The 26,865-nt window shown below is 46.0% G+C and overlaps 9 protein-coding genes across 11 annotated transcripts; 4 read left to right on the forward strand and 5 right to left on the reverse strand.

Moving 5' to 3' along the window:
- Positions 1-208: 208 nt before the first annotated feature.
- Positions 209-2,806, reverse strand: BDBG_06462. Of its 2 annotated transcripts, XM_031722617.1 has the most exons (7): positions 2,521-2,806; positions 1,823-2,466; positions 1,588-1,733; positions 1,483-1,505; positions 1,297-1,408; positions 1,049-1,232; positions 228-980 (listed from the first exon to the last, which is right to left on the reverse strand). In XM_031722617.1, exons 3-7 carry the CDS (start codon positions 1,619-1,621, stop codon positions 566-568), a joined length of 768 nt encoding a protein of 255 aa, XP_031579442.1. In that variant the 5' UTR covers positions 1,622-1,733; positions 1,823-2,466; positions 2,521-2,806; the 3' UTR covers positions 228-565. The 2 variants fall into 2 exon arrangements, with proteins under 2 accessions (XP_031579441.1, XP_031579442.1); XM_031722616.1 differs by having other exon boundaries at positions 209-980; positions 1,588-2,466.
- A 114-nt stretch (positions 2,807-2,920) lies between these two features.
- BDBG_06463 (histidine biosynthesis trifunctional protein) lies at positions 2,921-6,307 on the forward strand. The gene is made up of 3 exons (XM_002623569.2): positions 2,921-3,950; positions 4,033-5,601; positions 5,729-6,307. Exons 1-3 carry the CDS (start codon positions 3,080-3,082, stop codon positions 5,926-5,928), a joined length of 2,640 nt encoding a protein of 879 aa, XP_002623615.1. The 5' UTR covers positions 2,921-3,079; the 3' UTR covers positions 5,929-6,307.
- A 9-nt stretch (positions 6,308-6,316) lies between these two features.
- Positions 6,317-9,415, reverse strand: BDBG_06465. Of its 2 annotated transcripts, XM_031722618.1 has the most exons (3): positions 9,000-9,415; positions 8,168-8,870; positions 6,317-8,026 (listed from the first exon to the last, which is right to left on the reverse strand). In XM_031722618.1, exons 1-2 carry the CDS (start codon positions 9,093-9,095, stop codon positions 8,169-8,171), a joined length of 798 nt encoding a protein of 265 aa, XP_031579443.1. In that variant the 5' UTR covers positions 9,096-9,415; the 3' UTR covers positions 6,317-8,026; position 8,168. The 2 variants fall into 2 exon arrangements, with proteins under 2 accessions (XP_031579443.1, XP_002623617.1); XM_002623571.2 differs by having other exon boundaries at positions 6,520-8,870; positions 9,000-9,368.
- On the forward strand, positions 6,447-8,068 carry BDBG_06464 (amyloid beta-peptide binding protein). Its single transcript, XM_002623570.2, has 2 exons — positions 6,447-6,881; positions 7,019-8,068. The coding sequence occupies exons 1-2, from the start codon at positions 6,844-6,846 to the stop codon at positions 7,842-7,844; spliced, it is 864 nt and encodes a 287-aa protein (XP_002623616.1). The 5' UTR covers positions 6,447-6,843; the 3' UTR covers positions 7,845-8,068.
- A 192-nt stretch (positions 9,416-9,607) lies between the features above and the next one.
- Positions 9,608-10,372, forward strand: BDBG_06466 (uncharacterized protein; the record flags this gene model as incomplete). Its single annotated transcript, XM_002623572.1, has 2 exons — positions 9,608-9,788; positions 10,089-10,372. The coding sequence occupies 2 exons, from the start codon at positions 9,608-9,610 to the stop codon at positions 10,370-10,372; spliced, it is 465 nt and encodes a 154-aa protein (XP_002623618.1).
- A 596-nt stretch (positions 10,373-10,968) lies between these two features.
- BDBG_06467 (transcription initiation factor TFIID subunit 9B) lies at positions 10,969-11,949 on the reverse strand (the record flags this gene model as incomplete). Its single annotated transcript, XM_002623573.1, has 1 exon — positions 10,969-11,949. One exon carries the CDS (start codon positions 11,947-11,949, stop codon positions 10,969-10,971), a length of 981 nt encoding a protein of 326 aa, XP_002623619.1.
- Positions 11,950-12,682: 733 nt separating this feature from the next.
- On the reverse strand, positions 12,683-15,228 carry BDBG_06468 (nuclear elongation and deformation protein 1; the record flags this gene model as incomplete). Its single annotated transcript, XM_002623574.2, has 4 exons — positions 12,683-13,661; positions 13,735-14,614; positions 14,676-15,044; positions 15,120-15,228. The coding sequence occupies 4 exons, from the start codon at positions 15,226-15,228 to the stop codon at positions 12,683-12,685; spliced, it is 2,337 nt and encodes a 778-aa protein (XP_002623620.1).
- Positions 15,229-20,319: 5,091 nt separating this feature from the next.
- Positions 20,320-23,762, forward strand: BDBG_06470 (tRNA(His) guanylyltransferase). The gene is made up of 8 exons (XM_031722619.1): positions 20,320-20,506; positions 20,595-20,684; positions 21,018-21,149; positions 21,238-21,282; positions 21,414-21,589; positions 21,740-21,828; positions 21,912-22,016; positions 22,093-23,762. The coding sequence occupies exons 1-8, from the start codon at positions 20,493-20,495 to the stop codon at positions 22,333-22,335; spliced, it is 894 nt and encodes a 297-aa protein (XP_031579444.1). The 5' UTR covers positions 20,320-20,492; the 3' UTR covers positions 22,336-23,762.
- BDBG_06471 (uncharacterized protein) lies at positions 21,846-23,799 on the reverse strand. The gene has a single exon (XM_002623577.2). The coding sequence runs from the start codon at positions 23,559-23,561 to the stop codon at positions 22,689-22,691; it is 873 nt and encodes a 290-aa protein (XP_002623623.1). The 5' UTR covers positions 23,562-23,799; the 3' UTR covers positions 21,846-22,688.
- Between the last annotated feature and the right edge of the window lie 3,066 nt (positions 23,800-26,865).

A 26,865-nucleotide genomic window follows, 5' to 3' on the forward strand; every position in this document is an offset into this window, starting at 1 on the left:
TTTTGGCTGATTCAAGTTTCGGCATGCCGAACTATATGATTTTCTGGGCCGGCGCCTAATCCCGTATTCCCCCCAGGCTGTGGGATAACTCACTGCATAATTACAAATATTAATAAGGGTTGCGCAGGGATTACAGTACATTACGGGAATATACTCGTTCATCCATGATTATTCAAATCGAACAACGAAGTATAGAAAGATTTGGACACACGAGTATGCAACGGGAACGAGAGTGCGATATGTAAGTGGTGGAGATATTTATTTTCGCCCTACTTCAAGCTTTTTTTCATTGGGTAGGTACTAGGTAGTGGGTATGAACAAGTATCGTCAGGATATGAATTGGATGGATGGACGATAGGAAGCCTATCTCACTCATTTCTAGGTATTGCCAAAAGAGGGGTCATATACGCTCCATAGGAATCAACAAATGCACTCGCTACATACACCTTGAACAAAAGATTATTCATCGTGTGCACCATGACGTATAGGTGGACTAAAATGTATGTATATAGAGGTAAGGAAAGAGACATCCTTCGTCAGTAATTAAAGCAAGAAAACTTAGCCCCTAAGCCTTTGCAGCCTTTACCTTCGCAGCCTCCGCCGCTGCATGGTTCTGCGCAATAAGCTCCTCATACTGCTGGGCATTATCTATACCCAAAGGCATTCCGTTTGCCTGCAAGCCCTGCTCATTCATATATTTTTCCCTGACCTCCATAGCCTTCTTCCACGAGTCACGAGCCTCCATACGGCGTTGCCATGCCTGTACATTCGGATACGGGGCAAGGGGGTCAGGGCTTTCGAGCAGCAAGTCAAGGCGGTTGTTCCAAGGCATAAAGGACAAGTCAGCATAGGTGCACTTGTCACCGACAAGCCACTGCTTGCCTTCAAGGACACCGTTCAGAACTTCCAAAACTCGGCGAACTTGATTCTGATAACGCTCGATGACTGAGGGGATTTTCTCATGGTGAAGGACAGTGAACCTGCAGACCAAGAAGAAGCCCTTAGTGAATATTCATGGTGGGACGGGAAAATTGCTTGGGAAGCATACCATCCAGCTTGCCCATAGTACGGGCCCTGACCACTGACTTGGAAATGAAGCCACTGATTTAGCAGATGCCTCTTATGCAGACTGTCGTATGTCAGTTTCTTCTCTTTATCGTATACCTCCTCTAGGTAATGCACAATAGCGCCGGACTCCCAGAGAGTCAGACTGGTATTTGGATCCTCGATAGCTGTTTCCAACTCAGCTTCTAGCAAGAAAGAAGAACGAGCGGGCTTGTATCTGGCTCTTCTTACCCGGAACTCGACCGTTAGGATTAACATTGATGAAGGGCGGCCTCTTGACATCGTCGAACTTGAATGAATTAATGACATAAGGGACCTCAAGCTCATGAAGAATCGTGACCACCTTTCCATAGAGATTTCGTTAGCCCTGAAACATCATGATTCTTGCGATGATTAATTGCAGGGTTGGATACTCACCTTCCACGGATTTGGACCCGAGGCTTTTTTAATAGCCAAGTCAGCTGTCAGTCTACACACAATGGCATTTATACCTGATCAAGGACAACTTGGAGCTTGACTTACGAGTCAGCCAAACAATGATGGGCTTGATCGTCATTGCTTATTTTGAGCGGGAGATGAAAGCTAAGTAATTTTTCAAGTACGTCAATTTTGAGAAGTTCAGTCTGGTATGATGATGTCCGATGGATCGACCAAGTAAACTGCTTTTGCTGCTCTTGACAACATATCATAAACGGCCGGGGTTGGCAGGTTTCTTAAATACATCTATGAAACCAGCTACTCGGGAAGCACAACCTACAATAGGAAATAGTCACCGCCATCCATGAGAGGAGCTTCTGTCATGTTAGCTTATCAATCACGCTAGCTTAACAAAGCTGATGGTCGGAAAAAGGAGACCGGGGGCCAAAGCCCAACGCATTAGTTTTTGCGGCGACAATAATTCGCGTTCGGGTTCCAGGAAGCCGCCCGGCAGGAATGTCGGAGCGGCCTGTGTTCTCCCACATGTGTCGGAAAACAAGTCGGATACAATTGCTACATGCCGGCCACGTTTTGGACTCGGAGGCGCATCCAAAAAATCTCCTAGTCGCTACTTGTACGGCAAACCCTGGAGCTGAAGTATTATTCACTCCAATCCGGTAAAAGTTGCTTGCCAATATACCGGCAGCTGTTCAGCTCAACCTCCGTACTCCGTCCATCGTACATCGTAGGATTCGTGCCGCAGGATTCTTTTTCCGCATTGCCAACTGCTTCAAGGGAACCAACCAGTAAACCGTCAAGCCGGCAATAATTGCAAATTTGGAAGCCTCAAACGTGGCTCGAAGGATTTGAACAACTCCAGAAAGTTTGATATAAAAGTACTAGGTCAAGCTGTGGAAACTGATCTTGCTTCGATCTACTTGATACTCCGTACTCCGCGCGAATACCAGGGATTTAGCCAACATCCTGCGAAATTGATTAGCAAACGTTGATAGAAGAACCCATTGTCTGAAGACTTACCAGTGTCGTTGCAGCAGTTTGCCTGCTTTCCACGGACCTTCTGCACTTTGAACAGGTATCTGTGAAACGTAGGACAGCTACTACTATTATATGTATGTATTGCGCTCTATAAAAGACGGTGAATACAGAGCGCCAGAGAGGTAGGTACTATACATTACCAGATTACTCAGGCAGCTCTGTTGTATTATTCAACAGGTGGTCATACGTAGCGTATAAGAAACTAAAGGTTAAGGTGCAATGAATATATCTACGTATCTCCGAGTTTTTTAGCAAGTTAGTAAATAATTAACTTGGTGGCTGTGTTCGACTCCGAAAAGCGGCGGAGCTTTATTTAAATAGTTTGCAACCCCTCCACCAAATCTTGTTGTATGACACACATCCCACATCCCACATCCCACCTCCCACCTCCCACCTCCCACCTCCCACCCCCGCCTCACCATCAACCTCCCTGTCAAGTCCCATATCGCTGCCCTCATAGCTCCATCCAATCGCTCCAGAGATTTCCTCCGCCGTGTGCGCCCAACGAGGCAAACATTCGACCAGGAAAATTCAGCGCACCATGGGGATCCCGTTCCTCGTGTCGATCGATTCGCAAACCCTATCATCCCTCTCATCCCCCGCCTCCGCAACAGGTCTCACTCTGACACAGATCTCCTATTTCGGTCGAGTTCTCCTCAAAGCATGTAGTCTGGATCGTGCTATTGCATTTATTGGACGTTCCTCTTCTCTTCTGGATATCTACATTGATGCAACTGCCATCGAATCTGCCGGGGACGTAGTTGACATCCTCAACGCAGGCGCGTCAAAAGCCTTGGTTACGCCAGCCCAATTGGACACCTTATCAACGGAACAGGCGGTCCCCTCGTCGAGGCTAATCGTTTATCTCTCATCTGCGAAGGAGGTTACGGAGCTGCAGAGCTGGGTTGCGGAGAGTGTTGAACGGAGGAATATCGGTGTCCATTGCGCACTTTCTCCGGCCATAGATGCCCTCGTGTCAGAACTGGGTGATAAAGGCATTGTCAAGGAAGTTTACCGGTCGTATGACGGCGGCGCGGCGGCTATACAGGCGACTTTGATTTCGAGTCAGGCGGAAAATGCTGTCAATATTGTTCCATCAACAGCCATATCCCTTGATAAGGATGACGCATCTTCTCTCGCAAAGCTTCTGGTTGCAAGGGCCACCCCAGACGCTACTACAGGTCTCTATACTACAGTAGTGACGGATGAGAGGGGAATTGCATTAGGCCTGGTTTACAGCAGTGAAAATAGTATTTCCGAGGCGTTGAAGACGGGCACTGGTGTGTACCAGAGCAGGAAACGCGGCCTCTGGTACAAGGGTCAATCGAGTGGGGATACACAAGAATTGGTCAGAATTGATTTCGACTGTGATAGTGACTGCTTACTCTTTGTTGTAAAGCAGAAAGGGAAAGGTATTTTTTTATGATTTTGGTTTATGATTTTGGCATTATTTTGGCTAGTACTCCGTCGTACTAACATATTCTCTTCATTTAGGATTCTGTCATTTGGGAACAGCCAGCTGCTTCGGCCAGTACAGAGGGCTGTCTCGTCTTCAGAAGACCCTACAAGCTCGTAAGGAGGATGCACCGTCTGGTTCTTACACTGCTAGACTCTTTAATGATCCGAAGCTCGTTCAGGCGAAGATCATGGAGGAGGCTGAGGAGCTGTGCAATGCTACTTCAAAGGAGGAGGTAGCATTTGAAGCAGCTGACCTATTGTATTTTGCTTTGACCAAGTGTGTCGCTGCTGGCGTGACCCTGGAAGATATCGAGAGAAATCTTGATCTGAAAAACCTGAAGGTGAAACGCAGACGAGGCGATGCCAAACAAGGCTGGGCTGAAAAAGTTGGCCTTTCATCGGCAAAGGAAGAGCAAAAGAAAACCGTTGAACGTGCCACAGATGGTGATAAAGCTATGGGCGATCCTACTCGCAAGATTGAGATGCAGCGCATTGTGACTGCAACTGCCACCCAAGAGACTATAGAGGACGCTTTGCAACGCCCGTCGCAAAAATCAAATGACGCTATCGTGGCTCTAGTTAAACCAATCATTGAGGACATTCAGAAGAACGGGGACGCAGCAGTCTTGAAATATACTCACAAATTTGAAAAAGCTACCTCGCTCACCTCTCCCGTCCTGAAAGCGCCATTCCCAGAGGAGCTGATGCAGATTAGCCCAGAGACTGCCAAGGCGATTGATGTGAGCTTTGAGAACATCCGCAAGTTCCACGCTGCGCAAATGGATGACAAGCCATTACATGTCGAGACAATGCCTGGTGTCATTTGTTCACGATTCTCTCGTCCAATCGAGAGAGTTGGCCTGTATGTCCCCGGTGGAACGGCAGTTCTCCCATCCACCGCAATGATGCTTGGTGTTCCCGCCATGGTAGCCGGATGCAAGAAGATCGTTCTAGCCTCCCCACCACGAGCCGACGGTAGCATCTCGCCAGAAATTGTATACATCGCGCACAAAGTCGGGGCAGAAAGCATTGTGCTTGCCGGTGGCGCGCAGGCAGTCGCGGCCATGGCGTACGGAACCGAGAGCGTCAGCAAGGTCGACAAGATCCTAGGCCCGGGCAACCAATTCGTAACCGCCGCGAAGATGTTGGTTTCAAACGACACCTCAGCCGGTGTCAGCATTGACATGCCAGCAGGCCCCAGTGAAGTTCTCGTCGTCGCTGACAAGGATGCTAACCCGGCCTTTGTCGCCTCCGATCTCCTTAGCCAGGCAGAGCACGGTGTCGACTCCCAAGTTATCTTAATCGCTGTTGACCTTGATGACAGCCATCTGAAAGCGATCGAGGATGAGTTGCACGCGCAAGCTATGGCTCTGCCACGCGTAGACATTGTACGCGGTGCCATTGATCACTCCGTCACCTTTGTCGTCAAGGATGTCGAGGAAGCTCTTGCATTGAGCAATCGGTATGCGCCCGAACATCTTATCTTACAACTGAAGGATGCAGCGGATGTTGTTCCCCTTGTCCAAAATGCGGGCAGTGTCTTCATCGGCGAGTGGACACCAGAGAGCGTTGGAGATTATTCGGCTGGTGTCAACCACTCTCTTCGTGAGTTTTCCTATATAAAATTATTCTTTCTTTTATCATCATCATCACTATTGCCACGCATCTCCCTTCTCCCATCTTCTCCCACCTCACCTATGCGTAAGCTAACCACATTTTTCCGTCTCTTTAGCAACCTACGGATATGCCAAGCAATACTCTGGCGTCAACCTCGCCTCATTCGTCAAACACATCACCAGCTCCAATCTCACAGCTGAGGGATTACGCAATGTGGGCGGGGCGGTTATGCAACTGGCGTCAGTGGAAGGGTTGGATGCCCATCGTCGCGCTGTCAGCATTCGCATTGACCACATGAATCGTGCTAAGAAATGAGAAACGCAAGTCCTTTTTTGACTTGATGCCTGGGCATATGTGATAATGTGGCTATTAGCTTTTCGGCATATCTCGTTTTTACTTTCCGGGTGGCTCTTTTATTTTCTCTTTGCTCTCTCTAGCATTTCTTTTATTTATTATGAACTATCTTCTTTTCTTCTTCTCGGGTCGTGACTAGATGGGTGGCAAGGGAAAAATGATATTTAAAAAGGAGGTACCAGGAAACGAGAAAATATAAAAGCTAGTGGGATGAAAAACATGGGAGGTAACAGCGATGAATTGATTTATATTGTGAGCCATTGGTTTTATAGATAATTAACTATTGCCAAGAATGGTAACGTTAACTATTCATATTGTTCAGAAAAGTGACTGACCAGTAGGCATTTTACTTTTGACACTTTTGATATTGATATGAGATAATATCCCGTATAGAGCCTAAGTCTGCACAGACTACGGAGTACGGAGTACATCCTAACTGTTGGTAGCCTGTCTACGGAGTACTCCGTATATAGGGCACGGCGCAGCATGCCGAAGCCAAGGAGCCGAACGGTAACGGCTGAAAATGCCGAGGTCCAAATAATCCCAATCTTCAACAACTCCAGCCCTGTCTCTAGTTACAGCCTTCCTGTGCGCGCAAGAGCGATAGTTACCTTTTATTTTATTGCTCTGCCGTTCTGACTTCCACTCTCCGTTTCAATCTCTCTCCCTTGCCAAATTTCTTCTATCTCGATCTCGATCTGTTAGTTAACCCAGATTGCGGAGTCCCGAAACCAATTCCGTTCCCCCCACAAAGCCTCAAGCTATTTATTTATCTGCGCCCGCCGAATTCGCGTTCGATATATTGTGTATCTACTACGTACATACTCTTCAAAGAAAAGAGAAAAGGAAAACAAGAACCCGATATTATTATAAAATATGAAGCCCGAAGGCCGCACATTCATTATATCAGGCGGGTACGTTTTGAAATACCCGCAAAAATTGTCATATTTGCAGCTCCGCTAAAATTATCTCCCCATGCAACTCCATTCCTCCATCCAAAAATTGAAAATAAAAAAAAATCCAAAGCTAACACCATTAATTAAACCCACAGGTCCTCCGGCCTCGGTCTCGCAACCGCCGTCGCCCTCCTCACCCAGGGCGCCAACGTCTCGCTCCTAGACCTCAACCCACCCCCCTCCGAGATCTCCCCCTTCCTCGCAACCCCATCCCGCACCCTCTATACACGCACAGATGTCTCCAAAACCGAAAGTCTCCAGCATGCCATTGATGCCACAGTCTCCTGGATCTCCACATCCACCCACGCACCCCTGGGAGGCGTCATCTGCTGCGCAGGCATCGGGTACGGCGAGCGCGCGCTGCCCCGGCAGGATCCGAGCAGCGGCAGTGTAAAGACGATGTCCATTGAGGCCTTCGATAGGGTCATTGCTATCAACCTGCGCGGCACGGTGGATCTGATACGACTGGCGCTGCCGCATATGGCGGTTGTGGAGGCCCAGGGGGATGATGGGGAGCGGGGCGTGGTTGTGGTTGTGTCCAGCGTGGCGGCGTATGAGGGGCAGGTTGGGCAGTTGGCATATTCGGCGAGTAAGGGCGCTGTGGCTGGGCTTGTGCTGCCGCTGGCGAGAGAGGTGGGGAGGTCTGCGGGGATTAGGGTTGTCGGAGTTGCGCCGGGGGTGTTCCAGACGGGGATGACAGTGAAACCGAGGAAGAGTCCGTCTGGTGGTGCTGGAGGCGAGAAGAAGAGGCCGGGAATTGCGGAAAAGAGTGGGGCTAATAGTGGGATGATTGAGTATCCTATGCGGATGGGGAGGCCGGAGGAGTTTGCGGAGTTTGTGTTGGGATGTGTGAGGAATGGGATGGTTAATGGGAGCGTGTTTAGGTTGGATGGGGCTGTTAGGATGCCGAGTAGACTTTGAGTTGAGTGGTGCAGGAAGTCGGGGGACTTTGTAAATATATTTGAAGGTATGTAATTTCAGGATGATGATTCCCTACCCGTTTCATATTTATCGACGCCTAGTTTGGTCGCCTGCCAGTGCATAGTTATGTCATACTATTTCAATATCTGCGCCTGCCGTAAACCCTAACATGAATCTTTTGTCTATAACCAATTCAGTAAGATATCTTCCCGCCATAATCAAACAGAAACAGAAGCAAAGAGGGGAAGGGAAATTAAAGGAATGATTAAACAACCGAAAAAAAAAAAAAAAAAAAAAAAAAAAAAAAGATACAAAAATCCCACCTCATTTCTTCCGTTCCCTAATCTTCCATTTGATCCCATACTTATTAACTCCGCCAACCGAATTCTCCATCTTCGCCCGTTGCCGATCCAGTTCCTGCTCAGCTGCAACGAGCTCTTTATGCTGTACCCGCAGTGCCTCGACCTTCTTCCTTCGTACCTCTGTCGCTCTCTTTTTCAATCTCCTTGCAGCCAACATCTCCCTTCTAGCCCATTCCTCGGCTTCAATCTGCTTCTTGGACTTCTGCGCCTGTTTTTGTTTCTCCCCAAACGAAGCCTCCCCTTTTTCGGACCGTCCCTCGTCACTATCGCCGTTTTCGTCCTCCATCTCCCCCCTCTCAATCCATAGCCGTCTCTGTTCCTCTAATGAATCTGCGAATACAATCTTCCTCCCAGTGTCCCCCTGAAGTACCCCATTCATCCCATCCTGTAATCTGACCTCCTGCTCCACCCCTTCCAGCTGCCTCCTCACTTTCTCCCCGACAACCCGTAGATATCCTGCATCCTGCGTCTTAAGTAGCTTAATCGCCTCATGACTGAGCGTTGAAGTTTCCGAACCCCGGGCACCATGGCGACCTTGTTTATTCGATTTTTCTGACATCATGCCAAAGGCGAACTCGTCCGGGTTACGATCCCGCGCCTTCTCGCGCAGTCGTTGTAGTTTGGCCTTCTTGACATTGTAGTCGCGGGCGCGGAGAGAATAGTCCTGTAGGAGGGTACCTCGTTAGAGTCTTTTAATTATTCGGCAAATAGGCATGACAGGCATATATAGAAGGCTGTGTTCACGTCGTATTTGTTTCCTAGGACGATGCTTTGACAAGGATGAAATTCTCACCTTGTGTTTCTCGAGGATACCCCATTTCTCGCGGCTGCTGATCTGAGCCCGCTCACGATGCGGCCGCCGTTGAACGGCATTTCGCATGGAAGACATGCTTGCGGCGGTGGTATATTTTTCTTGGTCAGAGCTGGGAGGAGGGTGTTGCGCTCCCAGGAGCGATTAGACAAACGGCGACGGCGATGCTACTGCTGTAGCCCTAGCAAACAATAAAATACGTTTAAAAGCTATGGAGAGGGAGAGGCTGAAAGAACAAGAGATGCTGTGCAAATATGCTCCCTGCAGTATTATTGGAGGCTGTCGTGTCAGTATGCTGGGTTGAGGATGGTCGGTTTCTTTGCGTGTTGGTGAGCTTTTGCCAGTTTTAGTCTCGGAGCAGAAAAAAGGTTCGAAGTTTCCCGCCGCCCGCAAATCCCAAACTCAACCAACGCAACCTCCACGTAGCAACCAGGCGCAATACTCACCCACAGAAGAACCCCATAACAGCGCCGCCCAACACCCAATTACACTGTGTTTCTGAATGAAAGCTACCCTAGATGCATTGAGAACATCTGGAAACTCAAATTACTGCTCATTTGTCCGCCCTGACCCGGACCCCCTGTCCTACAATGGCCGCAAGCCAGACGACCTCCGCAGCCACATCCGCAACTCCGCCGTCCCCCGCCTCCACAGCACCACCTCCAGACCTAAACCTGCGGAATCCGTTGCCATTATCTGCTACACAGGAAGCTCAAGTGAGAGATATATATTACAAACGGGTGAGAGGGTATTGCGCGCCGGAAATAAAAGGTGAGGTCGTAATTTCTGCGAACGAAAAAAAGAGAACCAGATATTTCATATCTCAAAATTGCTCCTACATTTCAATTGCACATTCGCAGACTATCGGATATGTTTATTTCTACATTCTCACTACGTCTTTTTGCATGCACAATTCTCTTTCTTGCGCCCTTAACCTCATCAATGGCATGCGTATTCCACCACACCCCACTACTTCACCCTTGCTTCAGCCACCACACTTTACTCCCCCCCCCTCCCCCCCCGGCCACATACACTCAAACAATCGGTTCTAACCAAACCCCTACCCACCAGAATTCGCGGCCTGCGCCATAAACCGCACCATAACCGCAACATGGGTATGTCGCAAGGAACGCCTGGCCATGAACGCGTGCATGGTCAAGCACGCGAAACCCGAAGAAGAGGACCGCGCACGCGAAGAGTGGTTTGCCGGCCGCGAGGAGCGGAGGCGGGCTCGGGAGCTGGAAGAACAGAAGACGGCAGAGAGGCGGCGAGAGGTCATACAGATGATGAGGGAGGATGAGGAGAGACGGAGAAAAGCGGAGGCAGAGAGGGTGAAGAAAGGGTGGCTAGGTTAGGGTGGGGGTTATATTCATATTTATGCCTGTGTGTACGTATAAATATTTTCGGATTTTTTTTTCTTCTTCGCTTTTCGGGGCCACGCCGCTTATCTTTATGGGTGCATTATTTGGCGTTGGTGGGAGAGCTTTGTTTTGATTCGATTCCTCTTTCCTTTCTTTTTGGCTTTTCTTTTCTTTGAGGAATGTTGGGATAAGTGGGAGAGTAGCTTCTTTTTCTCCATTTTCTCCCCATCTCTGCTTTGAAAACCTCTTTGTATAAATACAGCTTGGTATAAATGGCGTTTAGATCTCCGCTAAACAGAACAGGACGTTCCGGCCCTAAATAATATATTCTCCAGCTCATTTTGTTTCTCGCCCGTACCGAGACGCCCATCCGGATGACAGCTTGCGTGTGGAGCAACTGAAAATCAAACGCCCATCCCAAACAGTGACAAACAAATACGCGCATGATCATGGAAAGAAAAAGATGAAAACAGAGCAACGCGCAAAACCATAGCAAGCAGAGACGGAGATGAGGCAAGCGAGCAAAACCTGGTAAAATATATCAAACCCCAAACCCATCAGCCACTGATGTTTCAGTAAAGCTGGGGGTATCAAACATCCGTCATGGTCTTATCTTCATCTCGCCCCTCCCCATCTAACCTGTCATCACCAAATATGTCCTCCATCGTCCCATCCCCATCCCCATCATCATCATCCTCCCCATCTCCTCCTCCCTCCTTCGCAAACGACCCCTGGCCCGACCCAGCAACCTGCTGCCCATTATTATCATTGCCATCAACATCCATCTCCATCCCCTTCTCCCCGTCCTCATCATCCCCTTCGCTCTCCCACTCCTCCTTCAACCCCCACCCAACCCCCGTCAAACAAAACCGCTCAGGCGGCAACCTCATCCCACCCATCATAACACCGCCAGCCGACGCTGCCGCCGCACTAGCCGCCGCCCCACCGTCAACCCCGCGCATAACACCAGGCAGCATCATCCGATTCCTCTCCGCCGCAACATCCATGAGAAACTCCTTCGGCAAACCGCGCTGAAACTGATAATGCAGACGCGACGCAATGCTCATCCGTAGTGCTCCCAGGCTGACGGAGCTCAGATCTAAATTTCCAGGCTGCTGGGACCCTGCTCCTCCTCCTCCGCCAGGCACCTTTCCATCCCCGCCCCCTTTAGACGTACCACCGCCGCCGCCAGACTCCCCCGGATATCCCTCCGTAGCGAGGTAGACAGCATCCTGCAGCGTGCTGGATGTGTATCGGTAAGCGAAGTCGAGAAGTTGGAGAGGGACGCGTTCTTGGTAGGCGGTTACGCCGAGGGAGGCGAGGAGCATGTGAATGAGGCGGGCATCGCGCGGGCGGCGGGATTTGCCTGTGTCTTGTAGCGAGGTTGCTGGGAGGAGGGTTGGGTTGGCTGGGTTCGTTGGGGTAGAGGTGGAGGTGTTGGCGGCGGCGGCGGTCGGCGGTAGGTTGTTTGCTTGGGAGGGATTGTTCGCGGCAGAGGGCGCATCGGCGGGCGGAGTGAGGGGCTGTGTAGATGAGGCAGATGCGCCTGGGTTTGGCCGTGGCGAGGTCATGATATGATATAATTATTGGGCTCAGGCGCAATTGCGCAGCTCGTTTGATGTCGTGAGTGTTGGCCGCTGTTTCGGGGGGAGGTAGGCCCCCGCGCGGATGGTTAGGAGGTGGAGATTGGAGGGTGATCGTGGTACATATGCTTTTGGTTGTATGGCGCCCGTAGAGTAATGTAGTCCTTCAATTCAAGCAATTGCGCAGGAGCTGGGGCGCCAGATACAGGAAATTCCATTGATATACAGAAGAGAAGCTCTCTGGCAGCGGAAGTTGGTGAGCTTGAGAATGGATTAAGTAAGCACGAATTATAACTAGCCTAACTACATTAGGCTAGTGTCATCAGGAGCTGCCTTAACAAACTATTTAAATCGCCAAAAGAGATACCAAACACTGGACAAGAAGAGTCAGTCAGCAGCAGCTTGCTTTAGCAGAGAATGCTCTGGTCTTTTCGGAGCGCCAAATTTGGGCCTGTATCTAGAAGGTTGGTACTGTGTACATGCTGGTATAAAAAGCTCAAGACTGCGGAAATACATGGCAAAAAAGCAATGCGAACAAGCAAAATCAAATCGAAGAAAAAACTCCCGCTAATTCAGCTAATTCAAAATGCGCACGGTGCATCAGTTAGAAAAAAAAAAAATTTCTCCACGATGATGATAAACTCCTAGCTGAACAAATCAGGAAATGTGCATCTGGTAGTACTTTTTCCGCCTTGTTTTCATAGACGATACCCATACCCCATCATGCATGTAACACCTCCGCGTGCCGTCTCCCACCACTAATTGATAAATTAGCAAGCCTAACTCCCCCTCCCGTGTCCGGATCCCCATCCTCGTCAGCGTCCTCGTCCTCGTCCGAATTCAGTTCGAAGTGATCCTTGTTTTCAACGTCGGAGCCGCCATCTTCATTCTCCAAATCTGACGCCTCAGCCTGATCTTCAGACGCAAATCCCTCCAACATCGAATCTGCCAAATCTTCCCCGCCATCTCCAGGATGTTGGTGATCCATCGAGATGTAGCTAACGCCCATATATTCAATGTCGTACACTTCACTTTCACCGTCCCCCTCTTCACTACCCTCATCCACTTCCTCGTCTTCACCACCACTGACACTGGTATCCGTGGCAGAGAAATTCTCCAGGTCCCTAGGCACTTCCCGCCAGTAGGTGAAATCAGTGAAATCTTCCCCGCCTTCTTGCACAAGCATACTGACAGGTGGGAAGAAATGGTCCACAAGTTCACGCATGGTCACGTAGCTGCTCTTATACTTATTCAAGCTCAGCAGGTCCAGTGAAACTTCCGCGTTGGAGTTGATTGTAAATATCCTCGACGAAGGGATATTCACTGATCGATAACTGAGAGCGTCAGTGAGTCGATTTCCGAAACCGGCGTAGAAGGGGTTTTTCCGTCCCTGGAACAAATTCAGGATATCGCGTAGGCAAGCCATTTTAAACACTTCCGGCTTTCGTAGGTATATCTCACGCCGTAGAGCGGCTATTGTTCTATCGGGACTCATTATAACGGGGCCTTTGGGGAGTTTATAGCCTTCCTGGACAATGCCGCTGAGATATGTTCGGGTCGTATCCGCTTGGCCAGTAGATCTGCTAGTCAGGTACATCAAGTTGTATCCATTGCTAACTATATCAGTGTACAGCTTGGCGACCCCAAGATGAGTCCAATCGCGGCCGATCATGTTAAGCACATGCCCAAGGGCATCAGACCTAGATTACTGTGTAAGAACCTCGCCTGAACCTCCAAAAATAGAAAGCATATAAAATAACGGGAGCACCATACTTTGTAATTGTCCCATCGATATCAGATATCACTATGGGGACTTTATAATTCCACAAGTACATCGCCGCAGGACATGTAGCCTTGTTGACACTGAAAGTCATTTCATTGGCGCCGGGTTTCAGATTCAGCGCCTTCAGTTGTTCACTTGTTAGTCTGAGGGTCTTGGCGTAATTGCGACTTGGTTCCACCGTCTCCCCATCGACAAGTGTTTGGAGTCGGGTTGGATATCCTTGGAGAACGGACTGAGAACGATGGTGTCTCTGAGTCGCTTGAGTTTCATTGCCACTCTGTTCACTCTCGCTATGGTAGCCAGGGTCAGAAACCGCGTCGTCCATCGTCCTAGAAGGGTGCATAGACGCTCTGCGGTTTGCTGCCTCCTTAGACTCCTCGCTGCTATAGATCCATAAGTTTCCTCGCTCGTCAACACCAATCAATGCTCCGATATCATAATTGCCTTCGAGCTCCTCTGCAAGGATTTTTCGGGCGATCACTTCAGCGCGCAGGGCATCCTCGTCACTGCTCTTATATCCTGTCATGTCCAACATTAAATCACCAGTCTCTGTTACATGTGACGGAATGTTAGATATAGATAGCTTCCTTGACAGCGCCATTGCTCGCGAGAGGGCTTCTTCAGGGCTTATGTTGGGAGGGCTACGCGATCGTTCTGACAAAGGACTCCTACTATCCGGAGGCGAAGGGGGTGCAAGAGCGTTCTTGGCGCCAAATTCCACTGGTGACCCAAGGCTCCTCGAAGTCGGTTCGGTGGACAAATCCTCGGATCTAGGTCGGTCTAGGGTTGCGGCCGGTGCTAGCCACGGTGCAGTGCGCTCCGGACGAGAAGTTCCATTCTCTGAAGACCTCGAAAGTGGCGTCGTGACCCCTAGAAGGCAAAGTGTTTAGCATAAGAAGGCAAGCGCGGTGGTTGAATGGTAAAGACAAACCCATATCACTCTTTGCTCTCTCAGTCCCGGGGATATTTAAGGGAGGAGGGTGCTGATCCCCGTCATGTGCTTCCGCATTATTTTGTTTATCAAAGGCAAGGTCCAGATAGTCGGGTTCTTGGAGAGGGGCGCCATTATCACTTAGTTCACGCTTGGGGCTTGCGACTGGGGAAACTAAAGGCGAGGTCTGTAAAGACTCGGGGACATTTTCCGAAGTCTCAAAAACAAAAAAAGCTTCTCCTCCCTCCCCAAGCTTCATGGCATAATCTTGCTTGACTCCATTTACTCGAAATTCTACTTTTTTCTCGTAAGGGCGAAGTAGCGAAAATTTACCGAATCGAACATGAAACGGGGAACAGGCGAGGGTGCCTAGGAAACGATGCGAAGAGTAGAATTTTAGTAGAAGCAAATGGTTTCAGGTGATATCGGATAGCATCAGCTCACCATCCTCCTGTTCGATCACGATCACATCGATGGCCCCGCTGAGGGTAGCTGGATTGATGGAGTTCCATGTCTTGGAAACAGAGCCGCTAATACTGCGCACGTACTGCATGCCCGGATCGCGAGATGGAAAACTAAAATTACAATTTCCAGCTTAATTACAGCTAAAGCACATTCAGTCAGAGCCAATTTTCAAGGGCTGGAAGACTAGGTGTTGTTGAAGCAAAATGAAACGAGCGTGGTCGATGCTGTTCCTCAAAGCCGCTGTCGGATGGCCATGTGATGAAGCAACGCAAAAAGAGTGGAGGACTGTGGTGGTGGTGATGGTAGTGAAAGGGGTATTAAGAATAGTTTATATGATATAATACAAATTTACGAGAAGAGGATGAGGGAGTTTGAGAGAGTATGTGGGGGGGGGGGCGAGGAGAAGAGGAAGAGGTGAAGTGGTGAAGTCGTTGAGGCTGTTGAAGCTGCAACAAGGTTTAGCTCCGGCGGCAATCCGGCTGCCAAGCAACGGCGACCCGCAATTGGCCAGCCGCTGGCCGGCAGCATGTGATTCTGTTCATACATACAGCGTAGTCCGTAGTAGACATATAAAAATGTTCTTGCAGCTCATCCCTTCAAATGTGCTCAAGGCCCTGCCGGTGAGACTTATTTTATGAGTCAGCTGCTGGAGCATACGGGAGTGAATAACTGTTTATTATGGTGGTTTTTTTCTTCATGTACCACAGAACTACTCCGTATGCTATCCTCTATCAGCTTCTAATGTCCCAGAATACCAGAAAATGTTACGGGGAATTCAAGATTACCCTGTACACATGGTCCTGCTTCGAGGTTAGAGCAAGCTAGCCCGTTCGCTCATACAATACATGGGTAAAGCTGGATAATGATGCAGTCGGGATATTTGGTGGCTTCATCGGGATGGAACCCCGCAACAATTCCTAAGTTGAATTGGCATCCTTACATATCCTTCGCGGACAAGGAACTCAACAGCTTATGCCCGAATGGACAGGATATATACTAGTGGTAGAAACGGCCCATCTACTCTGGATATTGTTACAATAAGATAATTTAGCCAAGCTATGCTGCCGTGTTGAGAAAGGCAGTGGCAGCGGAGTCAAGCAGCACGTGTACTTCCTCTGGGAAGTACTGTTGGAGACAAGAACAAGAACAATAGCAGTAAGCATATCCAGCCACATATATGAATTCTGGTATCATATGTTGATTCTCAACACCATTCCTCAGCCAAAAGGTCGGTTAGGTTGTAGGGCTGAGAAGAGAATTAGGCTTAGCTAATGGACTCGAGGCCAGTTCGGAGCTTTGTTAATCCTGTTCCGGACACCTCGCCAGCGGCAAAGAGGCTCGGTGACGAAGCTCAGACAGTTGAGCCCGATGTCAATTCGCCAGCTGAAGCCGCAGACGAATATCGCGGTCTTGCGGACGGGCCATAGGTAGTGGCAATGTATAATAAACCACTACTTCTTATGCATATCTACCCTGGCTTCGCTCCGATTTTGAGAATTCGCGGTACAATGGCTCTCCTCGTCGCAGCCGCGATTCTATGGGCCTTGATATGGTGAGCCTAAGTCGAATTATTTAATTGTACATAGGTCAACGGAATGATACTGATGCTTTGTTGCAGGCTTCTATATCGTGCATATCAGGTCTGCCAAACGCCAAACGATATTCTGGTTGAGAAGTTGGGCTTGGATATCCCACCTGCTCCCGATGTCACTCTGGAAGAGATCAGCTCGACTATGATTCGCATTGCCTGGAAACATCCTGATATACACCATTCTATTCACAAGCACCTCATTCAGGTTAATGGCGTCAAAGGTTTGTCGTTTGTCCCTCTCTGCTTCTCTAGGTGACTGGTATATTGTGTATATTAACCAGCCTCTATAATAGTTGGCGAAACAAAACGTTCAGAAACAGCAGTAACCATATCCAATCTCTCCCCGGGCCATATATATCATGTCTGCGTCTCCGCAGTTAGCGCTGCCAATTTCCACACATCAAGTTCCCTCCTTCACGTCCGTACGAAGTCTCTATCAATTTCCGATACTCGGGAGGACGATGTGGATGGCGGCCCACCCATTGTTCGAGCTTACATTTCCAGACCTCCTGCCCCTTCACCTTCGCCATCTGCACCGCTAATGTGTCGAGAGCAGAGTGGTGGGCCACTTCAGGGGAAACGCTTCTCGGGAAATAGAAAATCACTCCCTTCTTCAATTGCAGCACCAGACACTACCACCCACGCAGGCGCCGAGGGCAGCCAAAGGACCGGCAGTGTTGATGAATCCGACGAAAATCTTGCGCGTTTAGCAGAAAGGCTCAAGGACTTGCAGCAGGAGAATGAAACTTTGGAAAAGCAGCTTTGCATGGAGGAGAAAGAACATGAGCTCTTGCTACGGGAGTTAGAGGAACAGCGGAATGAACTAAGACAGCGTGTGAAGGAGAAGGATGAAGCCAGTGGAGACCTTAGAAAACACGTTAGCAGGCTGGAAAGTATCAATCGCACAGTACAAAGCGAGAAAAGCAAAAAGGAAAGACTGCTGCAGCAAAAGGAAGCGGAGCGCCAAAAACGCAAGGAAGATATCGTCCGATGGAATGAACTACTGGTGGCGATGCACGGGAAAATATCTCGTGCCAAGGAAGAAAAGGCGCAAATTGAGTCGGAGGCTGCGAACCAGGTCAACGAGTATCGCAACAAGATCACGAGTGAACAGGCTGAAATGAAGTCTTTGGATGAAGATATCAAAGTGAAAGGGAGCCGTATCAAGGAGATGGAAGAGGAAAGACGTCGGTTAGAGGGCGACGACACTGATGATGGGAAAGAGCTTGATCGCTTGGAGAAGGAGAGAGACCACGCCTGGGAGGTCAAATTGGGAAATCTACGGGCGCAATATGCCTCCCTCATCAACACCCACTCGCAGGTTCGTTGCCGTGCACCCTTCATTTAGTAAATAGTTTAACTAACTGTATTTATGCAGGCCCAGCAACAATATCAGGACGCTCAAGAACGTCTTAGATGGATTACCTCCCAGCGATCCAATGCCACGCCTCCGTTCGTGGCTGTTCCTTCACTAGATCTAGAACTGGCCCACAGAGCTAGCTTCAATCGTCGCACTCGTCATCGCGGCTCCCTCGTGAGCAACGTTTCGTCTCCCGTGAGCTATCCTGTCATGGACACCTCGTTCACTAATGCTGCACCAAATTACAACGCCGCTGGGAGTGGCTCGCCAACTTTTCCTCCCGGTCCTGCATTTTTCAACATTAATAATGGGATGACTATCCCGGACCCCTCCGACCAGACCGTTGTCAACCGCGCGGATACGGATGTATTAGCAGGCAATCTTCCTATGAGTCCGCGGGCAGATTCTCTCTTACCCTCAAACCTTCTTGGTGACGAGGAGCATGCATCAGCATCTCACCCTTCCGGCATTACCACTCAATTTCCTAAATCGGGTGCCTTCGACAATCTTCTTCCCAACTCTCCCTCACCTATATCTTCTGGGAGCCGCCCTGCGAGCCTATTTACAAGCCCACGTGAAAGCTTAAACAACCTACATGAGAGTGGGCACAATTCAATGGCCATGCCAACCTTGCCAACCCCACAAGAGCCTCCAGATAGTGTTCAAAGCGCTTCTCGTCGGCTATCGGGGCTCTTTAATTTCCATCGCCAACGGGGCAAGACCATGGTGGATAGACCGCCTTTGCTTGGGACTCTCAAACCTGGCCAGAGCCAATCTTTCCCACGAAACTTCGATGATGGCCTTGATCCGATAGGTACAAGACGACGCCGTCTTAGCTATACGGGAAACTGGGCCAATCCCGTCACAAATTTATTTCCCCGCAGTGCGACCACCAATGTCACCAGTGACAGTTCCTCAGACAGGCTACCTGCCAGTCGTAGAGTTATGTTCCCTAACATCTTCAGTTCTGGGAGGTTGACTTCTGCGATGTCCAGCGCCTTGGAGAAATCAGCGATAGATCGTGGCGATGCAGGTACTGGGTACAACCAATTCAGTCCCCGGCATGACCCTATAGATCCGTCCATCCTCGGAACCGTTCGTCGGGGATCCCTGTCTCCGAGACCAGCGTCCACATACTCGTTTGAAAATCATCAACTCCCACGTCCTGCTGCGGATAACCAACCATTCGGATGGCCAGCCACCGACAAAGCGGGACATAGAAATAGCCCACTTGGACTCGACTGGGTGTCTCCTGTAGCCTGGTCCCGCAGCCAGTCACGGCGCCCGTCAGTCCAGTTTGGGTCATCAAGCAATCTGCAACTAGGCTTGGCGTCTGGTGATGTAGATTTTCTTGAAACCCCGTACGAGCAGCAACGCCCAGTGCAAGCTCCCATTGGGACCCGGCCACCGTCCTCTCATCGACCAATAACGCCGAAACTCAACCCGACAGCACCTTCGTTCAAGACCCTTTTTGGCAAAAAATCTGAGAAAGGTAAGAATAAAGAAGCGGAATCCTCAAAGCCACGAGACCAGGAGCCCAATCTTGAAGACGGCTCACCGCCTGAATCACGCCGGTCAAAAGATTCCCGCTCCATCCGCACCTCCACCGCAGAGTCCTATGAGTCCCTGGAACGAACCTCATCAGGCACACCTTCAGAAATAGTAAACCTAAAAGAATCATTTATCCAAAAAATCACACGCAAGAGCAGCTCCAGCAAGTTCAACATCTCCTGGAAAGATCGAGCTGGGCTGTTCTCGAAGAAAGGCGGTGGCGACCTGTCTTCTTCCCTTCCGGCCGCCCAAGGCGACAATATCGACGACGATGCCGTGGCGGCGGAATCCCTGCTCGGTAAAAGTATTGATAGCTTAGCATCCAGCGTGCCGTCGGCGGACAAGTCGATTAAGAGCAGCAGTCTAGGATTCGGTTTCATGCGGAAATCTAAGAAAGAAAAGATCACTGGTGACTTTAGTGAGAAGGCCAGTGAGACTGGCGATGAGGATGTTTCTGAAGATGTCTGATCGGATTCTGGGTATCGCGTTGTGATATATTTATGTTGGGCCTTTGGAGGAGTTGGTATATACATACTTTACTTGGGGATTCCAATATCTTGGATGGTGTTAAACTAGTAGGCATGGTAGCTTTAAAAACTATTATTATTAGAAATCTGATACAATAAAGTTATTCAATAGGAGTAGATGAAACTTGTACTTTAAGAATCACATATCCATGTATATCTATTATTCCATTTGGTGATCTGGTTTGTTTCAACGTTCCTGATCCACCAAACTCTATTGATGGCATCCACCTCCAATTTAAATAACCCAACCCACATCAAGTCTCACAAACACACTCGTCTTCCATACACGTCCCGCCCAAGCACGGATACCCGTGTATAATCTCATGGCGAATTCAAAGTAAGTCATAGTCCCCGTTATCTGCGGCTCCTTTTCAAAATTCACTGTATTAACCATTGTCTGTTCTTTTCGCCCCCCTCCCGAATAGATACGAATACGTCAAGGCATTTGAGCAGGATGACAGCCTGCTTCCAAATACCTGGATTGTTGTCCGCATAGATGGACGAGGTTTTCATAGGTAAGTTAATGCCCTTTTCTTGTTATCGCTATTCTGGCGTTATTTCTTCATCTCTTTTCTCTCTTTTCGCTACGTCTGTTGTTTGCGCGGGGTATACATACGCTATAAAAAAAGTTTTATGAAAGATTGGATAGATACAAGATAAACTATCCCCTGCTCTTTTTTTGGTATTTATATGGGATAAACAAGCTTGAAGATCGATACTTTTCCCATCTTAATATGGAAGAAAAGAATATATATATTCATATATCCCTTTTTCCCCATCCTTTCTTTCGCTTCTACTTCGCTATTCCAATATCTTCGATTGCCCCCACTAAGCTCTTTCCCCCCCAGGTTTTCCGACCGATATCAGTTTCAAAAACCAAATGACGAGCGTGCGCTCAATCTCATGAACACCGCTGCATGCGCCGTTATGAAAGACCTCCCTGGCTTAATCATCGCATATGGCGTCAGTGATGAATACAGGTGTGAACCTCCTGCTGCCGAACGCAGGCGACTGACAGCACATATATGTATGTACGTGCCTGATACTGATGAATTATTTTCAATAAAGCTTTGTTTTCCACCGGAGTTGTCAGCTATTTGAGCGGAGAAGTAGGTAAGGTTAATCTTTTGGAGCTGGACTTCCCTCTGTGCGCCCTCTAGATGAAATGTATTTTGCCAGAGCCAGAAAAAGAAAGAAAGAAAAAGGAACAGTTTTTGACATGCTATTTCTTTCTTATTTGACAGCAAACTCGTGACTACAATTGTATCGACATTTACTGCTCATTACATATTCAACTGGCCATCTTTTTTCCCGACTACGCCGCTAGAACCCGGATTTCTACCTTCATTTGATGGAAGGGCCGTTCAATATCCGAGTGTACAGAATTTGAGGGATTATATGAGTTGGAGGCAGGCTGATTGTATGTTTCTAAGTCGGTGGCTGTTCAGAATTTCTGCATTTTCCCTGTTGATCTCCGGTATACTTCGTGTGTTCACGGTCATTGATCACGACTGGTTGGATGTCTGGTTCAGATGGGCACCCTTGGCTGACAAATTTATGAATTTTGAAGGTCATATAAACAACCTCTACAATACTACGTTCTGGAATATGATTCTGCGTGGTGGAATGAGTAATACAGAAGCAGAAAAGGCGTTGCAGGTTTGTATATCAGATGTCTCCAGTCCCCCATTTGTAGTGTACTACCGATGCACGAGAGGATTTGCTGATAGAAACAAAATCAGGGCACGGTATCCGGTGATAAAAATGAAATTCTATTCTCGAGGTTTGGCATAAACTATAATAAAGAACCAGAAATGTATAAGAAAGGTAGTGTGATATTCAGAGATGTAAGTGTTGCCCGTTTTTTACGTACCACCATATTTCCCGTCAGGTCAAGCATGTCTCACAACGTTTGGAAAACAGTACGAAATCCAACCTCAAACAGAAAAGAAGGCCGGTGGTGAGTCCAAAGACATAGAATATCAAGTCGGAGAAGAAGAGGGCCCACCGGCAGAAATGACGAAATCCCAAATGGCGAGGGTACGAAAAATACAGAAAAAGGCCACGATCGTGGTGACGCATCTGGATATTATCAAAGATGACTTTTGGGATCAGCGGCCGTGGATTTTATCGAATACGCCTGGTAGGCTCTCTGGGAAAGGGTGAAAATTTTTGATTTCTCCATTCGTGTAGAGTAGGCGGATGCAATTACGAATATAATTGACAAAATAAATACCTAAACAAATAGGGGGGTATCATGAGATCTATTGCTCGCGCAGAAAATAATGATTGGAGCACGCCAAAAAGAAAACCAGGCCAAAATCATATCCGTCCACGTCCATTTCAAATCGCTGTATTGGTTTCGGGGTCATACTCTTTTTTAAGGTATGCCTTATTCGTACTGGCAAGGAGTAGGCATCCCGTATGTTCAAACATAGTTCCCGAGCTCTCGTTTGAGTGGGTTAGGCTGAGGGTATAAACATGAGCGCAAGAAGGGCAGGTTCCACTCCTTATTAGCATCATTCTCTCCGCTTGGATTTCTTCTCCTTGCGCTTCAACTCTCGACGCGCTCGCTTCTCCTCTTTCTTCAGCTTTTTCTGTTTCTTTCGTACTTTTTTCTCCGATATCCCATCTTCATCAGCCGGTTTATTGTCTCCTTCTCTTTCGCCTTGCGATAGCGAATCGGGATCAGCATCTTCTAACTTTTGCCGCTTCTTCCGTCTCTTCTTATCTGCACGAGCATCCGAAGAATCTTCTTCTAGCTTAGCGGTTCCTTTCTCTTTCTTCCTCTCCTTCCTCTCCTTTCTCCTCCGCCTCCTTTCCTCTTTCGATTCCACCGCCAGCCCTGCATCCTCAGCGACCCCTCCCTCACTAGAATCTCGCTCATCTGGCTTGCACTTCTTCCGTCTCTTCTCCCTCTTCAAAGCCCTCTCCTCCCTTTCCTCCATATCGGCGTCATTCTCATCGCTTCGCTTCCTTTTCCCATTTTTCTCTCCTCTCCCAGGAGCAGTAGAAATCTCGCAACCCCCCTTCACCTCCTTGCCTTCATTAATCATAACCCTATCAATCGTCCCTTCCAGCGGCTCCCCTTTCACAAAAAAGCGATATAACTCGCTCGACCCACTAGCGGCTGAGCCAGATCCATCGGACTGGGGCGTCGCACTCCCATCATCACCAACCCCCTTCAATGCCGCCTCGAATCCACGAAGCCACCACTGGTTCGTATGGTCGTGTGTCGTCTGCTTCCCTAGCCCATGGGTGTTCTTTTTCCGCGCGACCAGGATGGGTTTGGTTAGGCCGAGGCCGCCGTGTGGACCCGGACGTCGGTTGGGGTTTAGAGGGTTGCCCGGGCCAGACCAACCCTGGCCAAGGAGATATGCGTGCGTATCCATTGAATTATTGTATTTTATCCAGAAGTCAGCGTCGGCTTGGGAAGGAAGGGCTGCGGCGTAACAGTTTCGCGCGTGTTGCCCGACTCGAGATAGATCAAAAGATCCTGAGTAGTAGGAAACGAGGCATCGAGAAGGGTCTAGGAATAGAATACCCTCCTTTCAGATATATAACCAGTGCATGGCGAGCTGCGGGCTTCTAATAGAATGAATACTTCCGCTTTTGCTTGTCGGCTTGCGAGTGTATACAGAAAACTTGACCTCGCTAAGTGCGCCACTTGACCTCATTATGTAATTATGACCCTGACCTCGCACAATACAGTAATAATCAGTTGATAATTGACTTTCAATCTTTCAATCACTCACTCATTCATCCACTCAATCTATTAATCAATCAAATTTTTCATTCTTCAACTAAAAAAGCAGTGAAATAGCAGATATGACAGCTCTAGCTCAGACAGTAAGTGAAATATTGATAAAAAAGACAGAAAATCTGATGATTTTTAATAAAAAAAATGAAGAAGCTGATTTATGTTATTTTATAGCCAAGTTATCAGCTATATCTTCAAGCAGTGACAGCAGAAGATCTTACTCTCTCAGAATATGAAACAGTAATTGATTAAATATTGCTTAGAAATTGATTTTCAAAGCATGTATAGCTAATTCATAATCAATTAGATGAACAGATAAATTCATATAAAATATAAAGAGATATTTTACAGAATTTCAGAATATATTAAGATAAAGATATTTAACAATTAATTTTAAATTAATTTCAGATTAATTCTTATTAATAAATAATCTCTGCTATTATATTAATATGTATAAGAAAATCTGAGTATCAGAGCAGCAGAAAAGCTGTGTTAAATAAAAAGTAATTAATAAGACTATTAATAAGTATTTATAAATTAATTGTTAACTGATTTTTATATAATTATTCTTAACTAATTAATAAATACTTTAAAGTTTTATAATAATATTACAGTGAATCTATTCACTCTGAGAGAAAAGAATAAGATAATATTATTAAAGTTATCTTAGTACAAAGATAATAGTAAGATAGAAAATCATACTTTGAAAGTTAATTAATTAATTATGAATTGATTACTAACTGATTATCAGTTACTTTTAAAAGAAATGAAAAAAATAATCAGAGATATGAGAGTAGCAGTTCTCTGTAAAGACTGTGTAAAGACAGAAATTAATAGATTAATTTTCAATTAATTCTTAATTAATTATTAATTAATTACTAATTGATTAAGTAGATTACTATTATAATACAGAGATTTATAATATTTTTAGTTTTTTTAATTACAATTATTTTATAACTTATGAAGCTTAAGTATTTGAAAATTAATTCTTAATCAGTTCTTAAATAATTTTTCTATTTTTTCTTTATTTCTTTTTTTTAGTTTTTTTCTGTTTTTTATTAAATTTTATAGTGTAAAAAATAATTTATTTTATTTTTTTAATTTCTAATTTTAAAATTAATATTAAAAAATATTATTTAAAAAGTATTTTAATATTATAATAAAAATTTTAAGTTTAATTTATTTTTTTATTATAAAAAAATTTTATATAAAATAAATTATTAATATATAATATTTTAAATTTAAATATAATATTATTTATTTAAAAATATATAAAATATAAAATTAAAATTAAAAGTAATTAATAATTAATAATTAAATATATATATAAAAAATATATATTAATAAAATTTTATATATTAAATTAAAATATATAATTAAATAAAATTTTATTTTATTTTAAAAATATTTTTAATATATAAAAAGAAAAAATATTTATATAAAATTAAGTTAAATAATATAAAAAAAATAATAATATATAATATTTAAAAAAATTAATTATTAAAAAAAATTTTAAAGATTTTTTTATAATATTATATAATATTTTATATTAAATATAATAATATTATTATTACTTAATTTATTTTATTAATTTTTATATATTAATAATAAAAATAAAGATTTTTAATTAATATTATATATTTTAAAAAGTATAAAATTATAGTATAAACTTTTGTAAGAATAAGTGCTCGCAGGCGATTATTCAGGTGTTTGCAGCTTGACATGATATGTACTGTTAACTACTAGAAGTGTTTACAGTAGAAAGATAAATGTAGAAATTAAGTGTATAATAGCATTCAAGCTGAGTTATAAATAGTATTCATGAACTTCAGTCTATATAGTTGTGTGTAGCCAAGGGCTGCTAGCTCTATTAATTATGTGAGAGATAGAAATAGAGATAAAGAATCTGTGAGAAGCAGGATTTCTTATATACTCTCTCCTCTCTAAGGCTTCATCTGTGAAGTCTTTCACTGAGTGACTTCATAGTCAGCTCAGCACTGTAGTGATACTCACTAAAAATCCTTCATATCTGTAAAAAACCTCAGTGAGGAAAAATCCCTTATTATTACAAAGAGAAAAGAGTCTGTCACTCAGTTCCTTGTTTCATGAGATTCTTTATGATCTACAGATTCTTCTCTGACTATCACACAGATTCATCTTGCATCTTTCATACAGAAGAGTTCTGATTGACTCTCAATCATTTCTATGAGATTCTTATGTGATCATTACACAGATTCATCTTGCAGATGAATCACTCTCTGTGAGATCATCTCTATTAAAGAGAAATATTTGTAAGTTAATCTTTCATTCATTCTTACAAATCATTGCTCTTTGACACTGTAGAATTGTGAGGAATTTTTCATTCTTTCATCAACTCTGTAGAATTATAGAATCAAGATATTCACAGTCTGCAATCACTCTTTATAGTTACATAGAAAGATTCAGATCTGTAATTCATAATTACTCTTATTTACTAGAGTAATCTAACTGTTCTGTGAAATCATTCACAGTGCAAGTAAATCTCTCTAGAGTAGTATAAATATTTCAGATCTATTCACAGAATCTCATCTTCTTTTCTCTTTTTCTATAACAGCTTTCATTCTTACAAACTGTGAGTATTCTTATTCATCTGTGAAGTGTTTTCACTCAGATAATAGAGAGAGAGTATTTCTGACAATGTTTATATATTGATTCAAGAACTTCTCAAGAATAAAAATTTTTTCAATTTTAACATCTTTGAAAACAATGTCTGACTGCTGCTGAGCTTCTCATGAACATCTCTGCAACTTCTTCAGTCACTTTTTATCAGCTGATGAAGCAGGGGCACTGCTGCTCACAACTGTGCCTTCATCTCTCTCAGCCCTGCCACTGCACCTGATCTTCAGGCCAGCAGCTCACCTCATTTCTCTCTCAGACCAGCTCCTGACTTCAAGCAG

The sequence above is a fragment of the Blastomyces gilchristii genome, assembly GCF_000003855.2.
Source record: "Blastomyces gilchristii SLH14081 genomic scaffold supercont1.13, whole genome shotgun sequence".
Lineage (NCBI taxonomy): Eukaryota > Fungi > Ascomycota > Eurotiomycetes > Onygenales > Ajellomycetaceae > Blastomyces > Blastomyces gilchristii.